The sequence below is a fragment of the Balaenoptera musculus genome, chromosome 10 (assembly GCF_009873245.2).
Source record: "Balaenoptera musculus isolate JJ_BM4_2016_0621 chromosome 10, mBalMus1.pri.v3, whole genome shotgun sequence".
NCBI classification, from domain to species: Eukaryota; Metazoa; Chordata; class Mammalia; order Artiodactyla; family Balaenopteridae; genus Balaenoptera; species Balaenoptera musculus.
In genome coordinates this window covers 22,464,315-22,489,384 of record NC_045794.1, presented here as the reverse complement: position 1 = coordinate 22,489,384, position 25,070 = coordinate 22,464,315, and the positions used below count along the sequence as shown (strand labels likewise).

General features: G+C 38.7%; 1 protein-coding gene across 3 annotated transcripts in view; it reads left to right on the top strand.

Annotated features, from left to right (window-relative positions):
• The window catches only part of ITPR2 (inositol 1,4,5-trisphosphate receptor type 2), a 524,960-nt gene that overhangs the window by 127,727 nt on the left and 372,163 nt on the right, over window positions 1-25,070 (top strand). For all 3 annotated transcript variants that reach the window (XM_036864824.1, XM_036864825.1, XM_036864826.1), the window contains exons 10-13: window positions 803-847; window positions 12,667-12,818; window positions 17,777-17,876; window positions 18,412-18,572. In XM_036864824.1, the coding sequence (XP_036720719.1) occupies window positions 803-847; window positions 12,667-12,818; window positions 17,777-17,876; window positions 18,412-18,572 (458 nt within the window). The remainder of the gene's footprint in view (window positions 1-802; window positions 848-12,666; window positions 12,819-17,776; window positions 17,877-18,411; window positions 18,573-25,070) is intronic.

Here is a 25,070-nt window from a genome sequence, read left to right as displayed (position 1 = left end):
ACTCTGTATGAGAGACTCTAGGTCCATCCACCTCACTACAAATAACTCAATTTCGTTTCTTTTTATGGCTGAGTAATATTCCATTGTATATATGTGCCACATCTTTATCCATTCATCTGTCGATGGACACTTAGGTTGCTTCCATGTCCTGGCTATTGTAAATAGTGCTGCAGTGAACATTGTGGTACATGACCCTTTTTGAATTATGGTTTTCTCAGGGTATATGCCCAGTAGTGGGGTTGCTGGGTCGTATGGTAGTTCTATTTTTAGTTTTTTAAGGAACCTCCGTACTGTTCTCTATCTCTCCATCTGTTTGAGACGTGTTCTCGTTTGTTAGTTTAAATAGTCCTCATGCATTAGCTGACATAGCTGATATATAGATCCTCTTTTGCTTGACTTTCTTTTCTTGTGTGTATAGCACATGGAGCATGATCTTGAATCATTGTTAAAACTTTCCTTTGGTCTATTTTTAGACATCGGTGTCTGCATTATTGGTCAATAGCAGATTTTGTGGTGGGCAAAATGAACTCTCTTGAATGCTTCTTAAGAGGTGGTGAGACTGTCAGCTCTCACTTGTTCAAAAATGTCAATGTTTGATACAAACAAAGGCCATAAATTTGGCATTTTAACTCTTGTCTCCTGCATCTAGGGTTTGAAGGTATTTACTAACCATTTCTTTCTTAGCCTCTTTTTATGTTAAACTTAGTTAAGTGTACAGTAGTGAACTGGAATTAAAGATCACTGGTCTTGTTAATGTGCTTTTAATAGCAATTCAAAAGTAGCTTTGTTTTTTGTTTTTTAGCTTAACCCTGATTATCGAGATGCCCAAAATGAAGGAAAAAATGTGGTGAGTAGAACTGTTTTTTTCGCCGTCAAATACAAGCATGTTATTTATATTTTATATGAACAAATTGAAAAGTTAGTAGAAAATTTGAAGACTAGGGCTCTGAAAGAGATTCTCCAAGTAGAGGCTGTGGATCGAAGATAAAAAGTAAATGATGATTTGGCTTAGATTATAAGAACATGACCAGAAATGGGTGTTTAGGGAGATTTCCAGCAACTTGGAGGCCACTTATGATAGATCGCTGAAGGCAACTGGATTTGGGAGCTATGGTGGATCTAGGTTTAGTTTTCAGAAGTTCATAGAAATTAGGAAGGAGGAATGGAATTGTGGCATCATATTAAAATAGGACAACAGAACAATCCTCTTCAATTCAAAATAATTTGGTTTCTATTTATGGGGAGAAATTGAAGTGTTCAGTAACTAGATAATTCTAATTTCTAATAATCTACAGCGTGCTACTCAAAAAAAAAATCACAATCTTATTTTAAAGCTAGTTTTCATTAAAAATACTTATTATTATTTATCCTGCTCATCTCATCATAATTTGGAAAGAATATGACTTAACAATGACAACATGATTTAATTCAATAAAAAATTCATAGGGGAAGGGAGTTACCAGTGGGGATGGGGATGGGTTATGGGTGAAACTGTATGGTGATAGATGGCAACTAGACTTGTGGCGGTGATCACTTTGTAGTATATAAGATGTCGAATTGTTAATGCTGTACACCTGAAACTTATTAAAAAATTCAGAAATTCGGGATATTTTGATGTGATCCAAATAAAGCCTGGATTTTATTTTTTTTTTTGGTGTTTCCTGTTATCATTTGGTGTTTCCTATTTTCTTTTTTTTTTTGGTGTTTCCTATTATCAATCGTTTTTATTATTGTTGTTATATCAATATTTCTGATTACTCCTACAGCTACTGTCCGCTGCCCCATGGTGTCTACTGCCTTTTCTATGTGTGACTCTCAGCAGGGCTGGATTTCTTTAAAAGCAATTTAGCTAGATATTTTGATATAAAATAGACACAGTCTGTAATACAGTTTTGTTAGGAATTTTGCCATCCCTTTTGGAATGGGTAGGTATTATTACCGCATCACCCCACATTCTGCTCTTTGATAGAAACAGTTGGAATGTTTCATTAAAATGACTACTGTTTTACATTGGCGCACAGATTTACGTTTTAGGAGGATATGGGGGAGATGGGTCAAATAAGAATTTCTGGACCTGAGTCAATCCTGGTTGACTCCTCTCTCCATATGATTATCATGTTTACAATAGAAATAAGCTGAAGTATCAGGTCACTGACCCAGTGAAAACTTTAATTTGTGTCAAAATGTCTTTAAATATAGAAGTAGGTTTGTTAGATCCATTGGATCTTTTATTTATGATTCAATTTTATCCTCCTGTGTGGGCTTTTCTCCCCCTGGTTTTCAAATAGCTGCACCAGGATTGTTGGGTCCTTACCTTCCTATGATTTAGGAAAATGCTCTCAGTAGCCATGTTTAAAAAGCAAAGTGTGAATCATAGTTTCTTTGGTTCTTCCTATAAGCTTGTCGATGGTCTCAATGGTTTCCAGCCAGAGACCACCAGGAAAATACCCATACAAGTGGTGTTTATAACTCACTGCACGCACACTATGGGGAACTGTGCTGCTTCTCAGTAAGAAGGTGTTAGAAAAAACGTCTTATAGGAACTGGGCTTGTGCGATTGATTTTGGGGAAGATTTAAAGAAGCGGGGCTTTGCTGTGGATGGAAGTGCTGTCAGGAAGAGGAGGTATCTTAATACATTTTATCTGTGGGTAGGGCAGGCTAGATCTATAATTGCTAAAGAAGCAGCAGTCGCTCATATTCGCTAGAGGAGAGGAGCAGGATTGTCATTTTTTTGTGGTTTGAACAACGTTCACAGTCTGTCAGTGTTCAGATATGGTTACAGAGTGGTGTTGTTTTGTCTTGATCCATTCCAGTCATGAAGTGACCTTGTGTGGTGTTGCTGTTTTGTGAAATTGTCCATATTCACCAGGAGAACACCATGGCCCAGCTTGAGTGTCAGGCCAGCTCCTAGCAACACCAAGGCCTGGCTCATACACCAGGCCAGCTGTCGGATGTCGGGGACTGCTTTTCTCTTTGTCAAGGTTTATTTCTGTGATATTCTATGTGACTTCTTGAGCATGCTGTAGAGACAGCGGAGCTCTACTGTAGCACCACCGTGAACTTGTGTAGCCTTGGACAAGTCAGATAGCTTTCCTGAGACTCAGTTTCTTCACCTGTCTGATAGGATAAGGATGTTTGCCCTGCATGCCATGGGGATAAAATGCCAGCCGACAAATGGAAAACTCTCTGAATAAAAGATGTTAGTAGGCTAAAAATGTAAGTTGTTTCTATTTAAAGGGCATCATATCAAAGCTTCAAACTGTGCAATTGAATTAAATCTCTGGCTCATCTCCTTTTGGCTACATACCATTAGGAGATGCTCCTGATGATTCTGGGCAGAGCTGAGGGGGAGAAAATAGTGAATGAAGGTTTATGGAGCAGCACAGAGCATACAAATAAGTAATAAATCCATCGTGAAATTTACTCTTTGTGTTAATCAAGCTTTTGATTAGACTTGCTAAATTTTTTTCCTTTGTATTCTGAAGTACGGTTTCTTTATCCTCCTTTAAAGGTGAGAAAGAGCGCTCTTCTGTTTAAGCAGTGTTACTCCCAATACTTTAATTGCATACAACATAGGTGGGTTTGCTTCTGTTGTAGGATTTTATGACTGGATCTCCTCTGTCCTCTCAGAGACATATCCAACTGGAGACATCTGATTTCATTCTCTCTGAAACCCCTAGCTTGAAAGTAAATAAAACTGAGAATATGGAACAGTAAAGCTAACAATGTGGCTTCTCATTCTATACGCCATTTACCACCTAGCAATAATGATGTTTCTGTCTAAAAAAGAAAACAGAGGAGCATTTAGAGTGTAGCCTGTGAAAAATGAAATCAGTTTCCCAAAACAATGCTATCTCACCTCAGATCTGGGTTCCAGGAACACTGAGTTCCCTGTCACCATGCTAATTATTTTCTTTCCTCATTTTCCCTATGTTGTCTATTTAATATCCAGTTAATAGTTTTCCTGTAATTTAGAAACCTTTATCAAATGTTGCCTTCCATTTTTGAAGTTTCAGAGGTTAATGGATGGTGCCGCTGAAATGAGGCGGAGTGTGTCAGAGCTCCCATTAAGACCCAAATAGCTGTATTTATTCTACAAAGAAGCCTGTTATTTCCAATCTTACAAATGTACAGCATCCACAGGGACCCTGTAAATATTGGAACTGTATCAAGCCCAGCTGGGAACCTGAAAGTCGTTAGTTTTCTCTCCGTGAAAACCGGCATCTTTTCAAATGGCTCTTTGAAGGAGATTTTTCTGGAATAACACCACCCATTTTAACATTACCTTATTTATGTGGAATGTGATCTGATTTTTCCAGGGAACGTCTTTTGTCTGTGCTGGGGATCCTCAGCCTCAACAATACTGATATATTTGATACTCGGGCCAGATCATTCTTGGTTGTGGTCGGGCTGTTCTCTGCATTGTAGGATGTTTAGCGGCATCTCTGGGCTCTACTCACTAGACACCAGGAGTGGTCTCCCTGTTCTCCATCCCCCATCCCCCGCCCAAGTTGTGGCAACTAAAAGTGTTTCTGGAAATTGCCAAATGTCTCTGGGGAGCCAAACTCTCTGCCTTTGAGAACCATCCGTCTTTGTGCAAAAACATACATTAAACAGAAATGTTCTAGGAAGCATGAAACTTTGCTGAAATAGACTTGAAAATCCTATTCTGTAGGATTTTTCTTTTGGGGGAGGGTACCAGATTCTGAAAGAAGACCCGCAGATTTCTTTGAGTTTTACTATGTATTCATCAGTGGTAAGATGATAAGGAAAAGCAAGAAAAAAGGGTCATATTGGGAATTAGTGTGAGAGCACCCGATTGTCAAGGAACCGTGGCAAGAGAAGAAGTGTTTGCAGCTTTAAATGGCAGGGTTGTGTCTGTTCCAGAAAGTCTGCAGTGAGAGCCCCAGAGGGTCTGGACCAAAACACAGATGCCTACACATCGTTATGCTGCCGTGGCCACAGGTCTGAATCAGCCCTGAAAACGCATGCATTGTTTCTTACCGAATGTCTCTGGCTCCTCACAGCAGAATTGCTACGTGATGTCTCTGCTGAAAATGCGATGACTCACAAATGAGGCAACGGAGAAGGTGTAGCGGGAGGCTCCCTGCCGTGCGCCGCGGGCAGGGCCCCCAGGAGCTAGAGAAGCTGGCGAGCCATTAGCATCCTCTGGCTTCTCATACGGGATTTTCAGTTTGTAGAATCTGCGAGGCTGTGTGCCTTTCCTTCCAAGTGAAAATGCTAGTTTTTCTAAAAGCCCAGCAGACTAGGTTAACATTCTGCAGCCCTGCATTCCCTAAATTGAGAGTGTTTTGGAGACTGAGATGCTGTTAAATTTAACACCTGTTTAAGCTCTGTTGTACCTTAATGTCTTTTCATGATGCAAAGAGGGAGGGCAGTGTGCTTCTGTAATTCTCTGCAGAGAACTAGTGTTTTGGGGTCTTTTTTCTTACTTAAAAAGAGATGTGGGTTCATAAACAAAAGCCACAAGCGCACAATTTTGAACAGAACTGCCTTCATATTGTAGAAATACAATATTAATTTTCTTGATATTGAAGCTTGATCCATTTATTTAAAAACTGTATACTTATAACTCATTATTCATATTTCATTATTTAAAAAATTCCAAGGGGCTGGCTTGAAGTTTACTGTCAAACTGCTTATGACAGCTTGTTAAGCAAATTAACGGAGTACAAGAGATTAATAGCAGAATGCTTAAGACTACAGCCCTGTTTTAAAAAACTTCTAAATGTGTTAGAAGATCTTATTCACGCATAAACAATTGTTATGCTGTTTATAAATGGAACTTATCTATTCATTAAAGCTTTTTTCCTCAAAGACCTAAGCAAATTATTTGGGGGTACATTTCACTTATCCTAGGTAATTAAAATTAAACCACAGGTCTTAAATAGTACGAGTAATTTAGAGTGACCTCTTTTAGTTAGTAAGTGACTAACTAACTAAAGTGACTAACTAACTAAGTGACTAACTCACTTAGCTAATAAGTGAGGTTTCTCTATGGAAAAGATTTTTATTGTTCACTGTAAGAGTATCAAAATAGGTCTTTGACTATTCTTATCGGGATCCCACAGGGAGATATTACCAAGGGAGATGGGGTAGGAGAGCAATCTCTTGGAACCTGAATCTGCTCGCCTTTTATAAGTCTAAAATTCATTTTATTAGCTTTTCAAAAGGGGGAAAAGGACAGTACATACAGGAGGATTGATTCCACTAAATGAATTCACAAATGACTGATGTATAAACCACAGTGCCAACTGTCAGTTGCTAAGTAGATCTAAATCCTTGGGTCAGTTAGTGCATTTTCCCTGAAGGAAAATCTATATCAAAAGCTAACTTATGATTAGAAGATTGGTGTGGAGAGCTCAGGAAATTAGATGACACACATGCCTTTCAGGGATATGGAATTCCTCCAGGAAAACTGGAATACTAATTTGTTTCATCTACCCTAGCCTTCGGTGAGAGAAACTGTCAAATTCTTGTTCATTGACTCTCCGTTTGTTTAGGTTACATGCTTATCTTCTGTTAATAAAGCCTTTCTTCAAGTATGGTTCAATGTAATTGATTAGATTTTATTTTCCTTAGCTAAAATCATATTTTAATTGTACCTTTCTAATACTCCATTTAAACCACTTGTGCTCAAATCCCTGTGCCTACATATTCCCAAAAATCCTTTTAGTTTTTTTCTACAACTGACTGATCTCGTCCATTATTTTTGCATTCTTACATTCTGAGGCAATCTTCCCTCACATGTATTAATAACACTCATTATGTTGGTGGTTCTTTCTTTTGGCTGCAATAGCATTGCCAAATCCAGAAAAGAGCTCTTTCATAATATTTATTTGTGACTGTAACTCTCCTTGTCTATTTCTCCCCAAGTTTTCATGTTAAGATGTAATAAAAAACAAACTTCCTTTTCTTTCTTTTAGAATTAGCACTTCCTCTTCTTAAATCTCCCCCTTCCTCTTTCTCTGCCTTCTTCCTCATCATAGTGACTATTATCTTCAATTTCAGATGTCACCACCATTTTTACCATTGGGAAGGAGTTCATAGTTGCACATGGTATTCTACTGGGCCCTACGTAAGAAGATTGTGTAGATCTTCTTAAGACCTTCTTGACTCAGTTATTTGGGGTCAGGCAGAAGTGTGATTCCTGTGTCACCATTACATTTCAGAGCCTCCATGGAAAACTGCTCCTTTGCTATCCATATCTTAGTATAACACCTGGATTTTCATGTTGAGCTGCATGGCAGAGATCAATGCAACAACACACTTTTTTTTCATTGTTTTAGTTAGTTTGTTCATTCATTTGTTCCTTCCCTCCCTCCCCCTCTATCTCCCTGTCTCTCCCATCTTTGCTCCCTCCCCCCTCTCTTTTCTTTCCTCCCTTCCTTCAGCAGCTTTATTGAGATATAATTCACATACCATAAGAATTCTCATGTTTAGAATTACAAATCAGTGGTTTTTAGTATATTCACAGAGTTGTAAAACCATAACCACTATCTAATTTTAGAACATTTTTTCCACCCCCAAAAGAAAGCCTGTATCCATTAGCAGCCCCTGGCAACCTGGATCTACTGTCTCTATGAATTTGCCTTTTCTGGACATTTCATAGGTGGAATCATGCAATATATGGCCTTTCTTTCATGGCTTCTTTCACTTAGCATAATGTTTTCAAGGTGCATGCAGGTTGTACCATGTATCTGTACTTCATTCCTTTTCATGGCCAAATAATATTCCATTTGGTACATGTACCACATTTTGTTTATCCATCATTTGGATGATGGTTATTTCTACTTCCTGGCTTTTATAAGTAAAGCTGCTATGAACATTCAGTGCACGTTTCTGTGGGGTCATATACTTTCATTTCTCCTGGGTAGATACCTAGAATTAGAATTGCTTGTTATATGTTTAACATTTTGAGGAACTGCCAAACTCTTCCTAAGTGGCTATACCATTTTGTGTTCCTCTAACAATATATGAGTGCTACAATTTCTCCACATCTTAACGCTTGTTATTGTCTGTGTCTTTGACTATAACCATCCTAGTACATTTTCCTAATTAGTAATGATATTGAGCACCTTTGCCTGCACTTCTTGGCCATTTGTATGTCTTCTATGGAGAAATGTTGTCACATCCTTTCCTCAATTTTTATTTATTTATTTATTTATTTATTTATTTATTTATTTATTTATGGCCACATTGGGTCTTTGTTGCTGTGCGTGGGCTTTCTCTAGTTGCAGCGAGTGGGGGCTACTCTTCATTGTGGTGCACAGGCTTCTCATTGTGGTGGCTTCTCTTGTTGCAGAGCATGGGCTGTAGGTGCACGGGCTTCAGTAGTTGTGGCACGCGGGCTCTGTAGTTGTGGTTCTTGGGCTCTAGAGCGCAGGCTCAGTAGTGGTGGCACACAGGATTAGTTGCTCCACGGCATGTGGGATCTTCCCGGACCAGGGATCGAACCCACGTCCCCTGCATTGGCAGGCAGATTCTTAAGCACTGCGCCACCAGTGAAGTCCCTCCTCAATTTTTAATTGGGTTATTTGTCTTTACAACTATTCAGTTGTAAGTGTTCTTTATATATTCTGGATACAAGTCCCTTATCAGATATATAATTTACAAATATTTTCTCTCAGGCTGTTTTTTTTTTAATAGACACTTTTTAAAGAGAGTTTTAGATCCATAGCAAAATCCAGTGGAAGGTACAGAGGGTTCCCACATACCCCTGCCAGCACACAAGTACAGCCTACTGTCAACATCCCTCACCAGAGGGGTACGTTTGTTACGCTGGTAAACCTGCCTTGACACATCATTATCACCCAAAGTTCATAGTATACATTAGGGTTCTCTCTCAGTGTTGTACATTCTATCAGTTTGACAAAAGTATAATGATATGTATCCACCATTATAGGATCATACAGAATAGTTACACTGCCTTTAAAATCCTCTGTGTTTTTCCTATTCATCCCTCCCTCCCCCAATCCCTGGCAGTATATTCACAGTGTATTTTTATTGTGTCCATAATTTTGCTTTTTCCAAATATCATATTTGGAATCACACAGTATATAGCTTTTTCACATTGGCTTCTTTCAAGATGCATTTAAGGTTTCTTTGTGTCTTTTCATAACTTGATGGCTCATTTATTTTTAGTGCTGAATAGCATTCCATTGTTTGGATGTCCCACAGTTTATTTACCTACTCACCTACTGAAAGATTTCTTGGTTGCTTCTAAGTTTTGGTAGTTATGAATAAAGCTGCTGTGCAAGTTTTTGTGTGGACATAGCTTTTCAGTTCATCTGGGTAAGTAACAAGGAGCATGATTGCTGAATCATATGGTATGGAGTGTGTTTTGTTTTGTGTAAAACCACTGAACTGTCTTCCACAGTGGCTGGACCATTTTGCATTCCCACCAGCAATGAATGAGAGTTCATGTTGCTTCACATCCTCATCAGCATTTGGTGTTGTCAGTGTTTTGGATTTTGGCCATTCAATGGGTGTATGTGGTATCTCATTGTTTTGAGTGATACCTCATTAGAGAATTTGCTATTCCCTAATGACATTTGATGTTGAGCATCTTTTCATGTATATATTTACCACCTGTATGTCATCTTTGGTGAGGTGTCTGTTCAGGTCTTTTGCCCATTTAAAAATTGGATTATTTGTTTTATTATTATTGAATTTTAAGAGTTCTTTGTATATTTTGGACACCAGTTCTTTATCAAATATGTCTCTTGCAACAGTTTTCTCCCAGTCTGTGGTTCATCTTCTCATTCTTTTGAGAGTGTCTTTCACAGAGCAGAAGAAACCCGTTTTCATGAAAACCAGTTTATCAATTATTTCTTTCATGGAAATTGCCTTTGGTGTCATATTTTTCTTGTACACTACTATTTTTCTTCTAGTGTCCACACTCATTTCCCTTTCTTTCTCCTTCCCTCATTCCTACTTTCTCATTCCAGCTATTTCTCTTTCTTTAGACTCTTTCTCCCAACCCACTGTGAGAGTTGAAATATAGGAAATAAACAAAACTGTACAAAGGCTGTCTAAATTTCAGTAGGGAATAATTAAAGACTAATGTTTTCAAGACCCAAAGGAATAAATTCCAAGTTATAGTATTTCACTAGACTAGCTGCTGCCAGAGATTTATTTGGAAGAAGTCTTTTTAGCTCACAGATGATCTATAAAGATCCTTCCCGAGCTTGAGATTCCATGAGCCTAAGCTGTTATGTTACCCAGGCAGCCTTCTTTCCCGACTTATTTGTCTGGCCAGACTAATCTCATTGGGTTATTTAAAGACATTCAGGTTTTCCTCTCTCAGGATGTGATGGTGTTTTTGCCCTTCAAATACTGTTGTCTTTAGTTCACAGATTTCCATGCCCTCAACGCAGATCACTGTGAAATGGGTCTCCTGACCCATGAGAATTTTTTCAGAAGACCTAAAGAAGGTTCTTTTTTTTTAAAATCAATTTATTTATTTTATTTATTTATTTTTGGCTGCATTGGGTCTTCGTTGCTGCGCGCGGGCTTTCTTCAGTTGTGGCGACCGGGCACTACTCTTCGTTGCGGTGGGCGGGCTTCTCATTGCGGTGGCTTCTCATGTTGTGGAGCACGGGCTCTAGGCGTGTGGGCTTCGGTAGTTGTGGCACGCGGGCTCAGTAACTGCGGCTCACGGGCTCTAGAGCACAGGCTCAGTAGTTGTGGCACACAGGATTAGTTGCTCCGCGGCATGTGGGATCTTCCTGGACCAGGGCTTGAACCCTTGTCCCCTGCATTGGCAGGCAGATTCTTAACTGCTGCGCCACCAGGGAAGGAGGTTCTTAACCATGAGTTCATGCCTGCCCTTCGAGAAGTGTCTCATTCAGTGCTTAAGGGCTGCAGACCAGGCTGCTGGCTTTGGTTAATTTGGACTGAGGCGTGGCTAGTTGAATTTGGGGTTGAGCATTCACTATAGCACCCACTGCTCCCCTTGCCTTCCTCTTCCCCCCTCCTTTTTCCCTTTTTATTCCCTCCTCTCCACCTCCTCTCCCTCCTTCCTCTCTCCCTCTTCTTCCCTCCCCCTTTTTCTACTGTGGTCCTCCCCCCTCTCCATCCTCTTCCCTTCTCTCCTTCCCTCATCCTTCATCTCCTGTAGGTAACTGCACTCATGTCTTTGTTTAAAGGAAATAATGCTCATCTTCCTCTCTCTTAAATTTTTGTGGTAAGATTAGTGAGAACAGTCAAGGGAATTGTTTTGGTATTGTGAGAACTTTTGTATAAATTCAGAAGTGGAGTTTGCTTACTGCTTTTTCATTTCCTTCTTTCCTATTTCCCTATACTCACTTCTAGTGTATAGTAAGTTAAGTATACCTTTTTCTGATGAATGAACATAGTTCATATTTGCTGGTAAGAAACAACTGTTATGGGGGTTAACCACCTGGGGAGAGTTTTCCAGACCCCTGTCTTCATATAAGTCTGAACTTAGATCTCTGCAGAAAACATATAAATCAAAGATGACAAGAGCTACCAGATACTGCTAGCCTATGTGAGATTTAGCAGATAGCAATCCTGTTCCTTCTTAAGAACACTGGCAGTTCCTCTGCCCATTCACAGTTAACTGGTGCTACCAATTTGTGCACCATTTACAGAAGACACCAGCATGAAACTGCAAGGGTTTACTGATCCAAGGAAACTGATTTTCACAGCCTTGGGATGGAGCTTCAAGTGAATGTTTTGGAATGATCAGGTGTAGTATTTTCATTGTCATGGCAGCTTTTAAAGAAATGCTTGTCTTTGGATATGGATGGCTTTCATTTGCCTTTGAGCATCCCTTCCCACCTATTTTCTTTCAACTTCCTGTGATGGTACAATGACAATTTTTCTCTCTCATTTTCAAATTTAATTTGATTTAATAATTATATGTAAGTAATTATATTTATGTACTTTATTACCAAGCTTATATTACATTTGCTGTATCATGTTTTGGTTTTCTTATACATCAGATTCTTCCATGGGACACTGGAACTTGGGGAAGTTCGAGTGAAAATACATAATCATCAGTCTTGTGTTGTTTTCTGCTTAAAATGGTAGGAGTGTACTAGAAATACTGACTGAGTTTCACATCATTCTGAAGGCTTCTATTCCATTTGATTTCACTTTATATGCCATTATAATATGTTCTGGGATCTAATGGAATGAGCCGATGAACTGAATGGGAATGTTGCTGTTGATTCCCCTTCCCTCCAAGTTAATATCCCAATGATTTTGGGGAGTTAGGCAGGAACTCTGAAACACTTCCATGCTTACTCTTTAATTTATGAACTCTAGATGATTCAACACACTGATTCTTCTCTGTGTTTGTTTTAAATGTGGAGTGGTCAAAATTACTACTGTGATAATAGGTTTAATACCAGGGAAGGGATCAGAACTATTGTGACTGTTAGTGCCTTGATAACTTGCCCAGGTCAAATCACCCCTCTGGAGTGTGTGACTTATCACTGTTAATAATAATTACCTGAAAGGCTCTCAGGCCTGATCTGCTCTTTCTGGATGATGTGAACTGGACATCACTATAATCCAATGAAGAAATAAATGCAAATTTAAAACTTATCTTCCAATTAATTGGAGAGTTTAGTAAGAAACATATAAAAGTAAAAAACTTTGTACTTCCTCCACAGAGAGATGGAGATCTTCCAACTTCAAAGAAGAAACGCCAGGCAGGGGAGAAGATCATGTACACTTTGGTCTCAGTCCCACATGGAAATGACATTGCATCCCTTTTTGAACTGGATGCCACAACTCTTCAGAGAGCAGACTGCCTGGTCCCAAGGTAAACAAAATATGGTTAAACAATAATATTTCTCTGAATAATTTTACTGGCAGGTAAGGAATTAAAATCATAATGTTAGTATAATTTTTGTGATATCAAGAGAGCAAGCATAAGGGAAGAACAAGAGTTAAAAAAATCATTCCTCTTTTGTGAGTAGATTAACATAGTTTGTTTTATTCTTAAAAATAATTCAAATGTGCAGGACAAAAGAAATTCTGAAAAATTCATAAGAATCATTTATTCTTATTACTTATATGACCTGTGGTTACTAAAATAAAAAATTATCTAGAAGCATTTCCATTAATAGTTATGGCATTTATTTTTATTATGTCAAATTTCAAATTTCATTCACTCATCATCCACTTGTTCATTTATTTAGTCATTCGGTCAACAAATCTTTTTTAAAAAATTTATTTATTTTATTTATTTGGCTGCGTTGGTTCTTAGTTCAGCACTCTGCATCTTTGTTGTGGCATGTGGGATCTTTTGTTGTGGTACACGGGCTCCTTGTTGCAGCACACGGGCTTCTCTCTAGTTGTGGCAGGGGCTGCAGAGCACGGGCTCAGTAGTTGCGGCACGTGGGCTTAGTTGCCTCACCGCATGTGGGATCTTAGTTCCCCGACCAGGGATCAAACCCGCGTCCCCTGCATTGGAAGGCGGATTCTTAAGCACTGGACCACCAGGGAAGTTCTTCCGTCAACAAACCTTTATTGAACATCAATTTCATTCCAGGCATTGCCCTTGGCATTGGGAAGAAAACCATGAGCAAACTGGTTATGAACTTAAATTCAAATGGGAGTGGGAGGCGATAAACAAATAAACATAAAATATAAGGTGAGGTAATAAGAACGCTTTGAAGAAAAATTTAAGAGTATGGGAAGTTCTATTATGAGACCTCTTGATTTAGGACATTTGAGAAAAGATCTGAATGATTTGAAGGGTCAAATCCTCTCCATATGGGAGAAGTGTTTCAAGCAGCAGGAACACAAAGTGGAAGAATCTTGAGATTTACTAGGTTGCTGAAGGACCAGCTAAGAGACCAGTCAGCCCTCAGTGAGGGAGGGGAAAGGAGATTGTTAATGAGGGAGTCAGAACTTAATGTAAGAGAGTATTTTACATTCTTTCACTTGGATTTGATTATTTTAATTAAGATTTTTTTGTTTTGTCTAGAGCTGTCTAGTTTCCAACAATAGCACTCTGATGTGATCTCTAGATGCATAGAGGAGTTTTGCCCATATATTCAGGTCTAGTGGAATGGTTCTAAATTGTCCTTGATCCAGCATGATTGTCTCGGCCTTGGGCAGATGGCAGTGGGTAGGCTGAAGGTACCTGCTCAAAATGCAGACATTATTGTGTAGGTTACTTTCAGGGGAGGTAAAAAGTTGCTGTACTAACACTGCCAAGAAACACTGCTCCTTGGACTTCCTGGGCTGTTTCATGGCTGTTCTCATTCATGAGAAATGTAGCTGAGACCACGGCCATACCACCCTGAATGTGCCCAATCTTGTCTGATCTTGGAAGCTAAGCAGAGTCGGACCTGGTTTATACTTGGATGGGAGAAATGTAGCTGAATCTTGGCCTTATATGAGCCATCTCTCACTCTGTTGTACCAATAGAAGCCTGTAAAGAAATCCCCTCTGAAGGTTTGGGCTGATGCAGGTCTTTGACCTTCTCTTCTGAGTATTGCATCTTAATAAATCCTTACTCTGACTATTCATTTTAGATTTTAACTCAGCAAGAATAGAGTCCTTCTTGAATTCTAACCAAGAAAGTTTGCTTAGGGAAATGATAGAAAGATCTTACTCTAATGTGACTAGACCCAAGACAAGCCCCTGAGCCTCACTTTCTATGGAAGGGTTCATCTATTACTGTTTCAGAACTGCTGAAGCCCTTCTCAGTATAGAACAGAATTTTGTATTAACATAGATTCATTTGTCATTAATTGTTTTAAAGCTAACACTAATTAACACTTAATAATGACTACTATTATAACTCTGGAACGCTTGCTGTGTGCTAAGCACTATGTCAGCTTCTTTATAGATGTCTTATTTAATGCTGGCAGCAACTCTTACAGATCAGGAGCTACGGACTTAGAGCAGTGCTTTTCAAGTTGGCTCTAAACTGGAATCACCTGGGCAGCATTGCGCCCTCTCCATGCTCTGGCCACACCAAGACCAGTGAAATCAGAGTCTTGGGGGCAAGATGCAGGCTTTACTTTTAAAAATCAGTACCCAGGTGATTCCAATGCGGGGTCAAATACTTCTCAAACTTTACACTCTATAATCAATGCTTCTCACACTTTAATGTGTACTGAACCACCTGGGGATCGGATGACAGCTCAGATTGTGATCTGCTTGGTCTAGGGTGGGGTCTGATGTCTGCATCTCTAACAGACCCTCAGGTAATGCTGATGCTCCTGGTTTGTGGACTAGACTTTAAAGTATCAAGGGCTTGGAGCAGTGGTTCCCAGTCTTTGGTGCACGCTGGAATATCCGGGGATCTTTAAAAAGTACTGATGCCTCCTCTTACTCCCAGACATTCTGATTTAAATGGTGTGCGGTGCAACTTGGGCAATAGGGTTGTAAAAGCTTTCCAGGTGATTCTAATGTGTAGCCAAGTTGGGGAACCACTGGCTTAGTGTGATTAGGTTGATTGATCCTTGTCAAGCTCAGGAAGTGGAATTTGATCCTGGACTGTGTGAACTCAAAATCTGTACTCTTAACCACTATGCTACTATGCCTTCATAGTTTAGACATTCAGATTATATCAAGATTTTAACAATGGATTTATGTGGTGTGGGTCCTAAAGAGTTAATTCATTTCCAAAATTCTTGGAAATTGCAGGTTATTATGCTCAAGTGTAGCCTCTTTAGTTTGGAACCCAGCCATCTAGGTTGACTCCATAAGCAGCTATAGAAGGTCCAGGAGTAAGAATAGGGGGAACGACACAGAGCTGAATAAGCTATGGCCCCACTTTCCAGATGCTTAAAATATCAATACAATGGGGAAGATAACTGAGTCCAAATGACATCTCCTGTATAATTCCATGCAGAAGTGGTAATACAGAGATATTTCAGGATTGGACCTTTGCTGATTATTTGGACAAGGATTGGACCTTTGCTGTTTTAGATTTTTGAAACAATCTCTATTTCTTTTTTTGCACTTAATTTATTTGAAACTTTGTTCATGTCTTGCTAAAGCATTCTAATATTTCGTTCCAAGTGTGATAGGCGGTATAGCAGGCACCTCTGTGCAGGGCAACAGAACATATATTACAAACATACCGTGTTTCGCAGCGGTTTCCCCTGGAAGAGCAGACTCTATACTTTCTGGCGGCATTTTTTTTTAGTCCTGTGGGTATTATTTCCTCTAGAATATGTTCTTTTGTTTTACCTGATAGTCGACAAGGTGGATCTTTGCGGGGGGCTCTTTTAGAAATACCACGAGAGGGACCAGGTGTGGGACTACCACTGCATTCACCAGAATGGTCAGTTACCCATTCTCTAGTTACTGCTAACAAAAATTGCTTGTAAGACCTTTTATTCGGTGCATTAACTCAATCTCTATTTTATCTACTTTTATGAATGAGAAGAATCATGATGTTTGAGAATGAATCTCTTTCCCTGAAGTCCTTGGCGTTTTATTTGATTTTCTCTTATTGGCCTTAATGCTTTCTGCCTCATGTTATATGATTTATTTATCTTATCTTTCCTACTGAACTTTCAGCAACTTGAAGGCAGAGAACTTACCTCAGTGGTTTTCTTTTAGTAGATAATTTATCCATTTTGTTAAAGAAATAACGATAATAGATTCACTAAAAATGATAATATTTGAGCTGGAGGAAGCTCTAGCTGTCCTTTCTTATGCACTCTCTCTCAGTTCACATATAGTTGATTCTTATTATTTCTGGAACATGAATTAGCAAATACTGACCCATTGCTTCTAAGGGAAATGCAGAGTTAGGTTCCTGCAAGCCTCTGGGCACAATATTTTTGTCAATCAGTCAATACTCAACCTTGTCTTATATGTGTTTTTGTTTAAAGACACCTTATTTAATATATATTGTTTCATTAGTGTTGAATTCATGGCCGTCACCACTATAACTCATGCCTGAATGAAGCATCTCTGAGTTATTTTCTCTGTAATGCGCATCACATCCTTGCTCTATAGGAACACAAGACAGCACTTCCGCACTATGCTTAGGACTGTTTTAAACAATGAATTCACTGACAATAGACGGTGAAAAACATGGCACCAAACAGACCACAAAAAGACACTTGTTGACAGTATGAGAGCAGAAACAAGAAGGAAGAGCATCGCCTTGTTCAGCCTCACTGGGAATGTGAGTGGCAGGGAATCAAATTTTTTGCCACTCCGTGCATGTCTGAGAATGACTTCCAAAGTGGCCCAAGTATTGATTTTGGGGTCACGGATAAATTTTTGTGAGTAGGCAAATTCACAGGTATGGAATCTGCGACTAACGAGGATCGACCGCGCTGTGTACGTTTACGTGCAGATGATTAAACCACAAAAGGGACTACAATCAGACGGCAGTTTTAACTCAGTTGGTTCCACAGTCAGTGCTTCTTACCTTAGTATGCATCACAATTGCCTGGAAAGGCTGGTAAAATCCTGTTGGATCTCACCCTCAGAGTTTCTGATTCAGTGGACTGGGGTGAAGCCTCGGAATTTGCATTTCTAACTAGTTCTCAGGTGATGCTGAGGTTGCTGGTCCAGGGACCAGATTTTAAGAACCACTGGTTGATGTAATAATGCTGCATGCTTTGAAATAGCCTGTAGTTCAGGCATTCCCCTTAAACCAGACTGATCTACGCTTGAGTCAGTTACTAGTCTAAAAATATATTTATATTCATATCATGTATGAAACTGGTAAATACGTTGATATGTAAGTGTGCTAATTTTTTATAATCTGTGTTTTTAATACGCTTTTGCTTTTAGGAATTCATATGTTCGGTTAAGACATTTATGTACAAACACGTGGGTAACCAGTACTAGCATCCCCATAGACACAGATGAAGAGAGGCCTGTTATGTTGAAGGTAAATGTTGCTGAGAATGGTTTACTTTTCAGCCAAATGTTGTGTGAATAGGATTAGGGGGTGACTGACATGTCCTTACAGTTGAGCTTCACCAGTATTAGAGATTATTGCAATTAATTTCATCAAGCACTCGTGCCTACCAGTTGCTTTAGGTAGCTGAACTTAGAGGCTTGACTGCAGCCGGGCTGTGATTCAGGAAGATGCAGCAGAGATACCAAAAGAGTGGGAGCAGCAAATAGAAAGGGAAGAAGATTCTAGGAGGGCATTTCCTCTCCTCTGTTGAAAACTGAAGCAAAGAGCATGTGTGAAAGGGATACATTTCTAGTCGGGCTTTGAGAACAAGGCAGGAAATGGGCACGGAAAATCTGTGTCCCTACAGCCTTTCATAGTGGACGATGCATGTAGGAATTACTGTGTTTGGATTCTCTACTCCTGTTTTATATCTCTTAAACAGTACTAAGATGTGTTAGTAGTTGAAGAATATTGCATAGTTATTTAGTAAAACAACTAATCTTAGTGGAAAAATGCATTGCAGATCGGAACTTGCCAAACAAAAGAAGATAAAGAAGCTTTTGCCATTGTGTCTGTCCCGCTGTCTGAGGTCCGAGACTTAGACTTCGCCAATGACGCAAATAAAGTGCTGGCGACCACAGTTAAAAAGCTGGAAAACGGCACAATAACTCAGAATGAAAGGAGGTTAGTGACTTTTAAAATGACTTTTAAATCATAGAGTCAGTTGTCAACTCTTGCAATAGACCTCAGGTGAATGAATGACTCTAAGGGAATATGTAGAATGGTCTCCATAGCAGCACACCTGCTTCTGAATGAGCAGATCCGGTGAGTGAATGAAAATGGTGACATTAAAATCTGGTGGAATATTTACTTTTTCCATTTTAGCTTGGCTTGAACACAGTTGTTTTTAGTTACTTTCTGGTCTTTCCTTTTAAATGTTTCATAAGAGGTGCCTTTTGCTGCACTTGATTTGATATTTGACTTGGGAGTTCAAAAGGTCCTAAAAGAGGTTTTATGTTTTTCTGTTCTTATTTATTCAAGATACATTTCTCTGCTCAAGTACCACAAAACAAGCATGTTATATAATACCAGCAAACAATCTGCAAAGTGTACCTCTCTGCCCTTGTAACTCCCTCAGAGAAACTTCTGATTCTTCACCTCTGGTTTTGGAAATAAGTGAGACAGAGAATGATACTGATAGCTATCAATCATTTCATCCCTAATTTATGTTGGTACCATGTTAGGCACCGTAAATATATTTCTCTAGTCCTTCAAACAGCCCTGAGATGGACATTACTCCCATCTTACATAAAGGAAAATTGAAAGGTTAAGCAAATAAGGTAAGGTCACACAGTAAGTGGGGGATTTAATCATGTGTGGTTTTAAAGTCCATAGGTTTCCAACACACCAGAGCACAAGCATTCTCTGTATTTCTCCACTTCATGGTCTGCTATATACCTTTCAGTTTGAACAAGAAAAAGCTATTTACCAATTTCCCAGGCATTCATACGTTGGAACTCTCATACACAGCTGGTGAGATAATAATTGGTATAAGCACTTTGGGACATAGTTTGACAGTAATGAGCAAAGTTAAAGAAGCAATCTCTCCTCATGTAAGTGGAATCATGTAGTGTTTGCCCTTCTGTGACTGGCTCATTTCACTAAGCATAATGTCCTCCAGTTTTATCCACATTGTCACATGTGACAGGATTTCCTTATTTTTTAAAGTTGAATAATATTCTTAGGACAGTTTTCTTGTGCAAACTGTCAAGATGATGAATGAAATAGGTGTGTACAGATGGGGAGGGAGGGTGCAGATTGCTGACATTAAAGTATTGACCTCCACATTTTGGTTCTCCTAATATCACAGCTGTGGGGAGTCAGAACCGAGAGAACGGCCGACTGCATGATTTGGTTCATTTTCTTAACTGCATATGTAATCTTCGGATGATAATAAAATAGATTATAGAAAAACTGAAAAAAAGTTGAATAATATTCTATCATAGGTGTATATTGCATTTTCTTTATGCATTCATCCATTGATGGACATTTTGTTTCCCTATTTGGCTGTTGTTAATAACGTTGCAAAATAGTCTAACTCATAGAAACAGAGACTAGACTGGTGGTTGCCAGGGGCTGGGGGGGAGGGAGAAATGAGGAGTTCCTGTTTAATGGGTATGAAGTTTCATTTATACAAGATGAAGATCGGCTGTACAACATTGTGCCCGTAGTTAACAATATTGTATTACGCACATAAAAATTTAAAACGGTAGATCTCATGTGTTCCTAACACACATGCATGAGTGCGCACACACACACACACACACACACACACACACAGAAGCAAATAGTCCATGACTTACCAATTCTGCTCCTAGGCTGAACATTCTTGAACATCTGTCCAAAAGAAGTTCCTATATGTGTGCACCAGGACACATTTAAGAATGTTCAGCCTTAGTCTAAATAACCCCAAACTGAAAACTGTTAAATGCCCATCCCAGTTGAATAGGTGAATACAGTTTTGGTATCGTCATATGGCGGAATACATATATAACAATGAAAATACATGACCTACATCTATGTATAACTACATGGATAAATCTAATAAACTTTAGATTGAGTGAGAACAAGACACAACTGTATTCACTGTAAGATTATTTGTAAAGTTCAAAATCAAGCAAAATTAAACTCTTTGGGGTTTAAGAAATTGGCAGAACTATAAAGAAACGCAAGGAAAGAATTGTCACAAAAATCAGGATGGTGTTCTCGGGGGGAGAGATTTGAGGAGACTTTTTCAGTGTTCCACTTCCTACTCTGCGTGGTGGCTTGATAGGGTTCACATGGTAAGCATTCCATAATGAAACACATATGTTTTATGAACTTTTAGATCTCTGTCTTACAATACAAAGGAACAGAAAAATCCAAGTTTCTTCCTTCCAACCCTGTCAATAGAAAAAGTCATAAATATGCAAACAAATGGAATAGTTATTTCTCAGCTTCCTCTGTTCTTACCTCTGTTTTCCCCCTAACAAACCTGCATTTGAAAACCACTCTTGTGTATGCAGTCGACCTCCAACCCCGTCGGGGGAAATGAATAAAGGCCACAAGCTGAAGCAACTGCTCCCCTGTTCTGGATGACAGATAATTAAATATCAGAACTAAATTGTGACAAGCAATGGAATCCCATGTGTAGATACCAATTTTTTTATGTCTGTTATTTAGCTATTAACTCTGCTTTTGATGAATCTGTTTCTTTGTCTCTGTCATTGTCACATACGTGGAGAAATTTCCTCAGCCTCGCTAAAAAGTCTCCCTTGCTAAGTATTAAGGTGTTCCTTGAAGAAAAGGACAAATAAAGATTGATTATGAGCACTCCGCCATTGCCGACTGTAACTCTTCTTCAGTTACTGCCGGAGAGAATCTTAACCTCTCGAGATGATTCTCAGGAAGGTGGTGGACCAGGACTGACCAGGGATCCTGCATTTTTATTCCCCCACTATTTTAGAGTGAAAAACATTGTAGCAAAAAGGTCTTGCCTGAGAAATAGGAAGTTGCAATGACTGATCTTCATTTAGTAATTTCCGAAAAGCCACCTCCCATCAAAACTCATTCAAAGCTGCCTGTCAGTACAGGGGAGCTTATAGGCTTAGTTGAATGTGTTTATATTATTTTCTCAGTTTTAGAATTTGATATAAAATTCTTTCTGAAAATTCCACACAACTCTGACTCCCCCCCACCCCTCCCCAGAGAATGAAGTTATTATTAGAGATTCTTTTACTCAAAACCACGAAGAATGATGCAAAGTCAAAGGGAACATGTTAGAATATAGGAGATCTGTCTGAAAATGCCTGTATTGTTCCAACCCTCCCTCCCCCACCTCCGCTCCCCTTTCATTCACCCCAGGAGTGGGCTCCGGAGGCACAGCTCCTGTGTTCTGCTCCAAGATCCTCAACCTCAGATATTTTTTTCGTGGAATTTTCTTCTGCATAGCTGCACCAACAAAATAGACAGTATTGGGAACACATTGGGGTGGGAGAGGAGAGAGGATGGAGGGGGGTTAACTCCATTCAGAGCTGGAGGAGGTGACTCATGCACCACGTTTTACCTCTGAGGGTACAGAAAAAGAGGTGGGGTTCCTCTGCTGCCTTTACAGTTCAGTGTCCATTTGTTTTCAGTGTTACTGAACTCCTGGTCCATGCCAGGCACTGGGCGCTGCAGCGTGTGTACACACAGTGCCAATGCAGTGGTGAACAGCCCAGACCCCAGCCAAGTCTTTCTGCAATTTGGGGGCTTGAGCACTGGTTCGAATTCCTCGTGATAGGAGCTCAGGATCTGGAGCAGGGGTCATCCAACATGTGATCACCAGATCAGATGTCCTTCTGATTCAAAGTTAATATTTTCCTATAGCAGCATCACCTCGCCTTGAATTTTTATTTGCCTGATACTACTATCTTGACAACAGCCAGCTTTTGTTTAGTGTTTGACTAGATGTCTTTTTTTCAATATCCATTTGTTTCAGATTTCCTGGTCATTTTGTTTTGTTAATGTCGCTTGTGAGCAGCCGAGAGCTGGATTTTTAAAATCTAATCTGATAGTCTATTTGAATTTGCTAAAGTTTAATTACTTTGCATTTGATAAATAATGTGTTTGGACTTAATACCTATGGGTATCTTACTTTGTTATATTCTTTCTTTGGTGTAGCTTTTTTTTCTTTTCCTCCACTTCTTTCTTGCTTTCTGTTAGATTGATGAAGTTTTTATTTTCTCCCTATTTTTCCTTTGCTTCTACTGGTTTAAAAGCTATAGATCTTATTTCTGTTCTTTCGCAAGTGCCCTTATGTTCTTGTCATACATTTCAACTATATATTCTTTCTTACAAAACTTGAAGATATTATATATTTCCTTCTCTCATGGGAGAAAAATGCCTCAGAATGCTTTAATTATACACTGATATTCTACCTCCCATCTTTTTTTGGAATAGTTGTCTAGAACCATAGTTCTGTGTTTATTCTTTAAATTACTTGTGTCACATAAATTATGATGTATCACTTTTTATTACTGAAAATCCAGTTCCTAAAACTTTCTTTTAGTTATTAATTATATTTCTTAAGGTATTTTACCTCTTGTTCTGCTTGCTTTTATTCCTTGCATCTCACTCCTCTCTGGGTTCACTTTTCTTCTTGCTGAAATTTGTTCTTTAGTCTATTCAATGAGGTTATAAATCTTATTAATCTTTATGTATGTGAGAATGTCTTTATTTTTCCTCCTCTCTTAAGTGATACTTTATGTATGGAATGCTAGCTTGACAATTCTTTTTTTTAGTATTTTAAAGTTATAATTTAATTATTTTCTATTATCTCTTGTTGCCATTAAGAATTGTTATTCTTTATTGGCATTTTTCTTTACTTTCTGATAATTTTGTAGATTTTTTCCTTTGTCTTTGATGTCCTAAAGTTTCACTACAATGTGTTTACAAGTAACTTTTATATTTGTTTTTCCCACTTGACATTTAGGGTATGCTTTTGATCAGAATACTTAAGTCTTCCTTCAATTCTGGAAAATTTTCAGCCATTTTCCTTCAGGTATTACTTCTTTGTCTTTTCCTCTTATCTCTCTTCTGGAACTCCTATTAGGTGTTTGCTGGATCCTCTTAATTCATCTTCTTTCTCTCTTAACTTTCCTTTTATAATTTGCCTTTTAGAATCTGTGCTGCTTTCTGGGTCGATTGTTTTAATACTGTCTATATTGTAAGTCACTACTTTTCTTAGAATATGTGTATAATAGTTTACCTTCATGAATTATATTTTTATTTAAATGATTATAATTTTATTTCTCAGATTTCTATTGATTCTTTTGCATAGCCACCTTTTCTTCATTTGTATCTGCCCTCTTTTATATATGTTGTCTTTTTTGGTATATAGTTATTTTCTTTATCTCTTTGAGGGTTGGAAACACTTATTTAAAAGTTATTTTGAAATTGTTCTGTTACTTGCATTTTGTTGGTAACGAATCGGCCTCCTGATTTTTTAGTATGATGGTTGGCTTTCTTAATATCAGTTTTTCTCATGTGCTTTGGAATTTAAATATGCAGGCTCTTCTTGGATGGGCGATTTTTGCTTATCCTCTCTCTACATTCACTCATCTTTTTTATTAGTTTTATGGTTGCCTCCACCTGGCTTGCCTCGACAAGTCTGGAGCCAGATCTGATATTGAGGGCTGAGAGTTCATGTCTTATGGTAATTTGAGGCTTTAGCCATTGAGATCACAGGTGGGTATGTCCAGTCCTGTCTGTGTGCTTCCTCTCTTTCCTCCTACCACTCACTGTACAGCTAGGGCCCAAACAGGGATCACCACATTTTTAAGGTTCCTGTAAGAGATGGAGAAGCCCTGCTTTAGTCTCTGCTTTCTTGTCTTTAGTTTAATTCCTTATCACATGCTTTCAGTCCCTATTATCTTGCCAGTACTGAATATTATCCTTGCTCATCACTGTCTTTCTTATTTTATTCCTGATCCACAAAGCTTTTTATTATGGTTTTAGGTATGTCTTTTTAAAAAATATATTTTATCTCTCATTGCTGCATATGATAAAAAAGTCACACAAAAATTTTTTAGTAAAAGCAGATTAATAAGATTGAATGAGTTAGTAGGACCTAACCATCTCCCAGTATAGAATTGTAATTTGATCTAAACTGAAAAAACCCAGTTTTGTCTGCCACAGGTGGGATGCTTGAGGTGAAAAGACAAAAGAATAAGGTTTCAACAGTTTCGGAGGTCAAAAGAGAAGACTAGTTTTCTTGGCTATCATTGCCTCAACATCAAGGGAGGTGGGCTCTGCAAATAAGGTTAATGTACAGTGATCCTCAGTCAAGACTGTTAATTTTCTTCATCATCACTCCATTAACTATGACCAATTTTTAGGCCATTTGGAGGAGTTTGAAGCAGAGTCATTTGTAGTTGCTCCCAAAGTTGCCCTTTCTTAGACTCTAAACATCTGAATACAATATCCTCAAAACAGCAAGAGAAAAAGAACACTAATACTTTTAAAAAGAAAATGCAGATATATTTCTGCTCGGACTGGACTTGTAGATTGAGCCACTAAGGTTCAACTCAATTTCAGTTTGTTGAAGAAATCTGAGCTCAAAATAAACGTTTTATTATTTCTTTTAAGAATAACAGAATGATA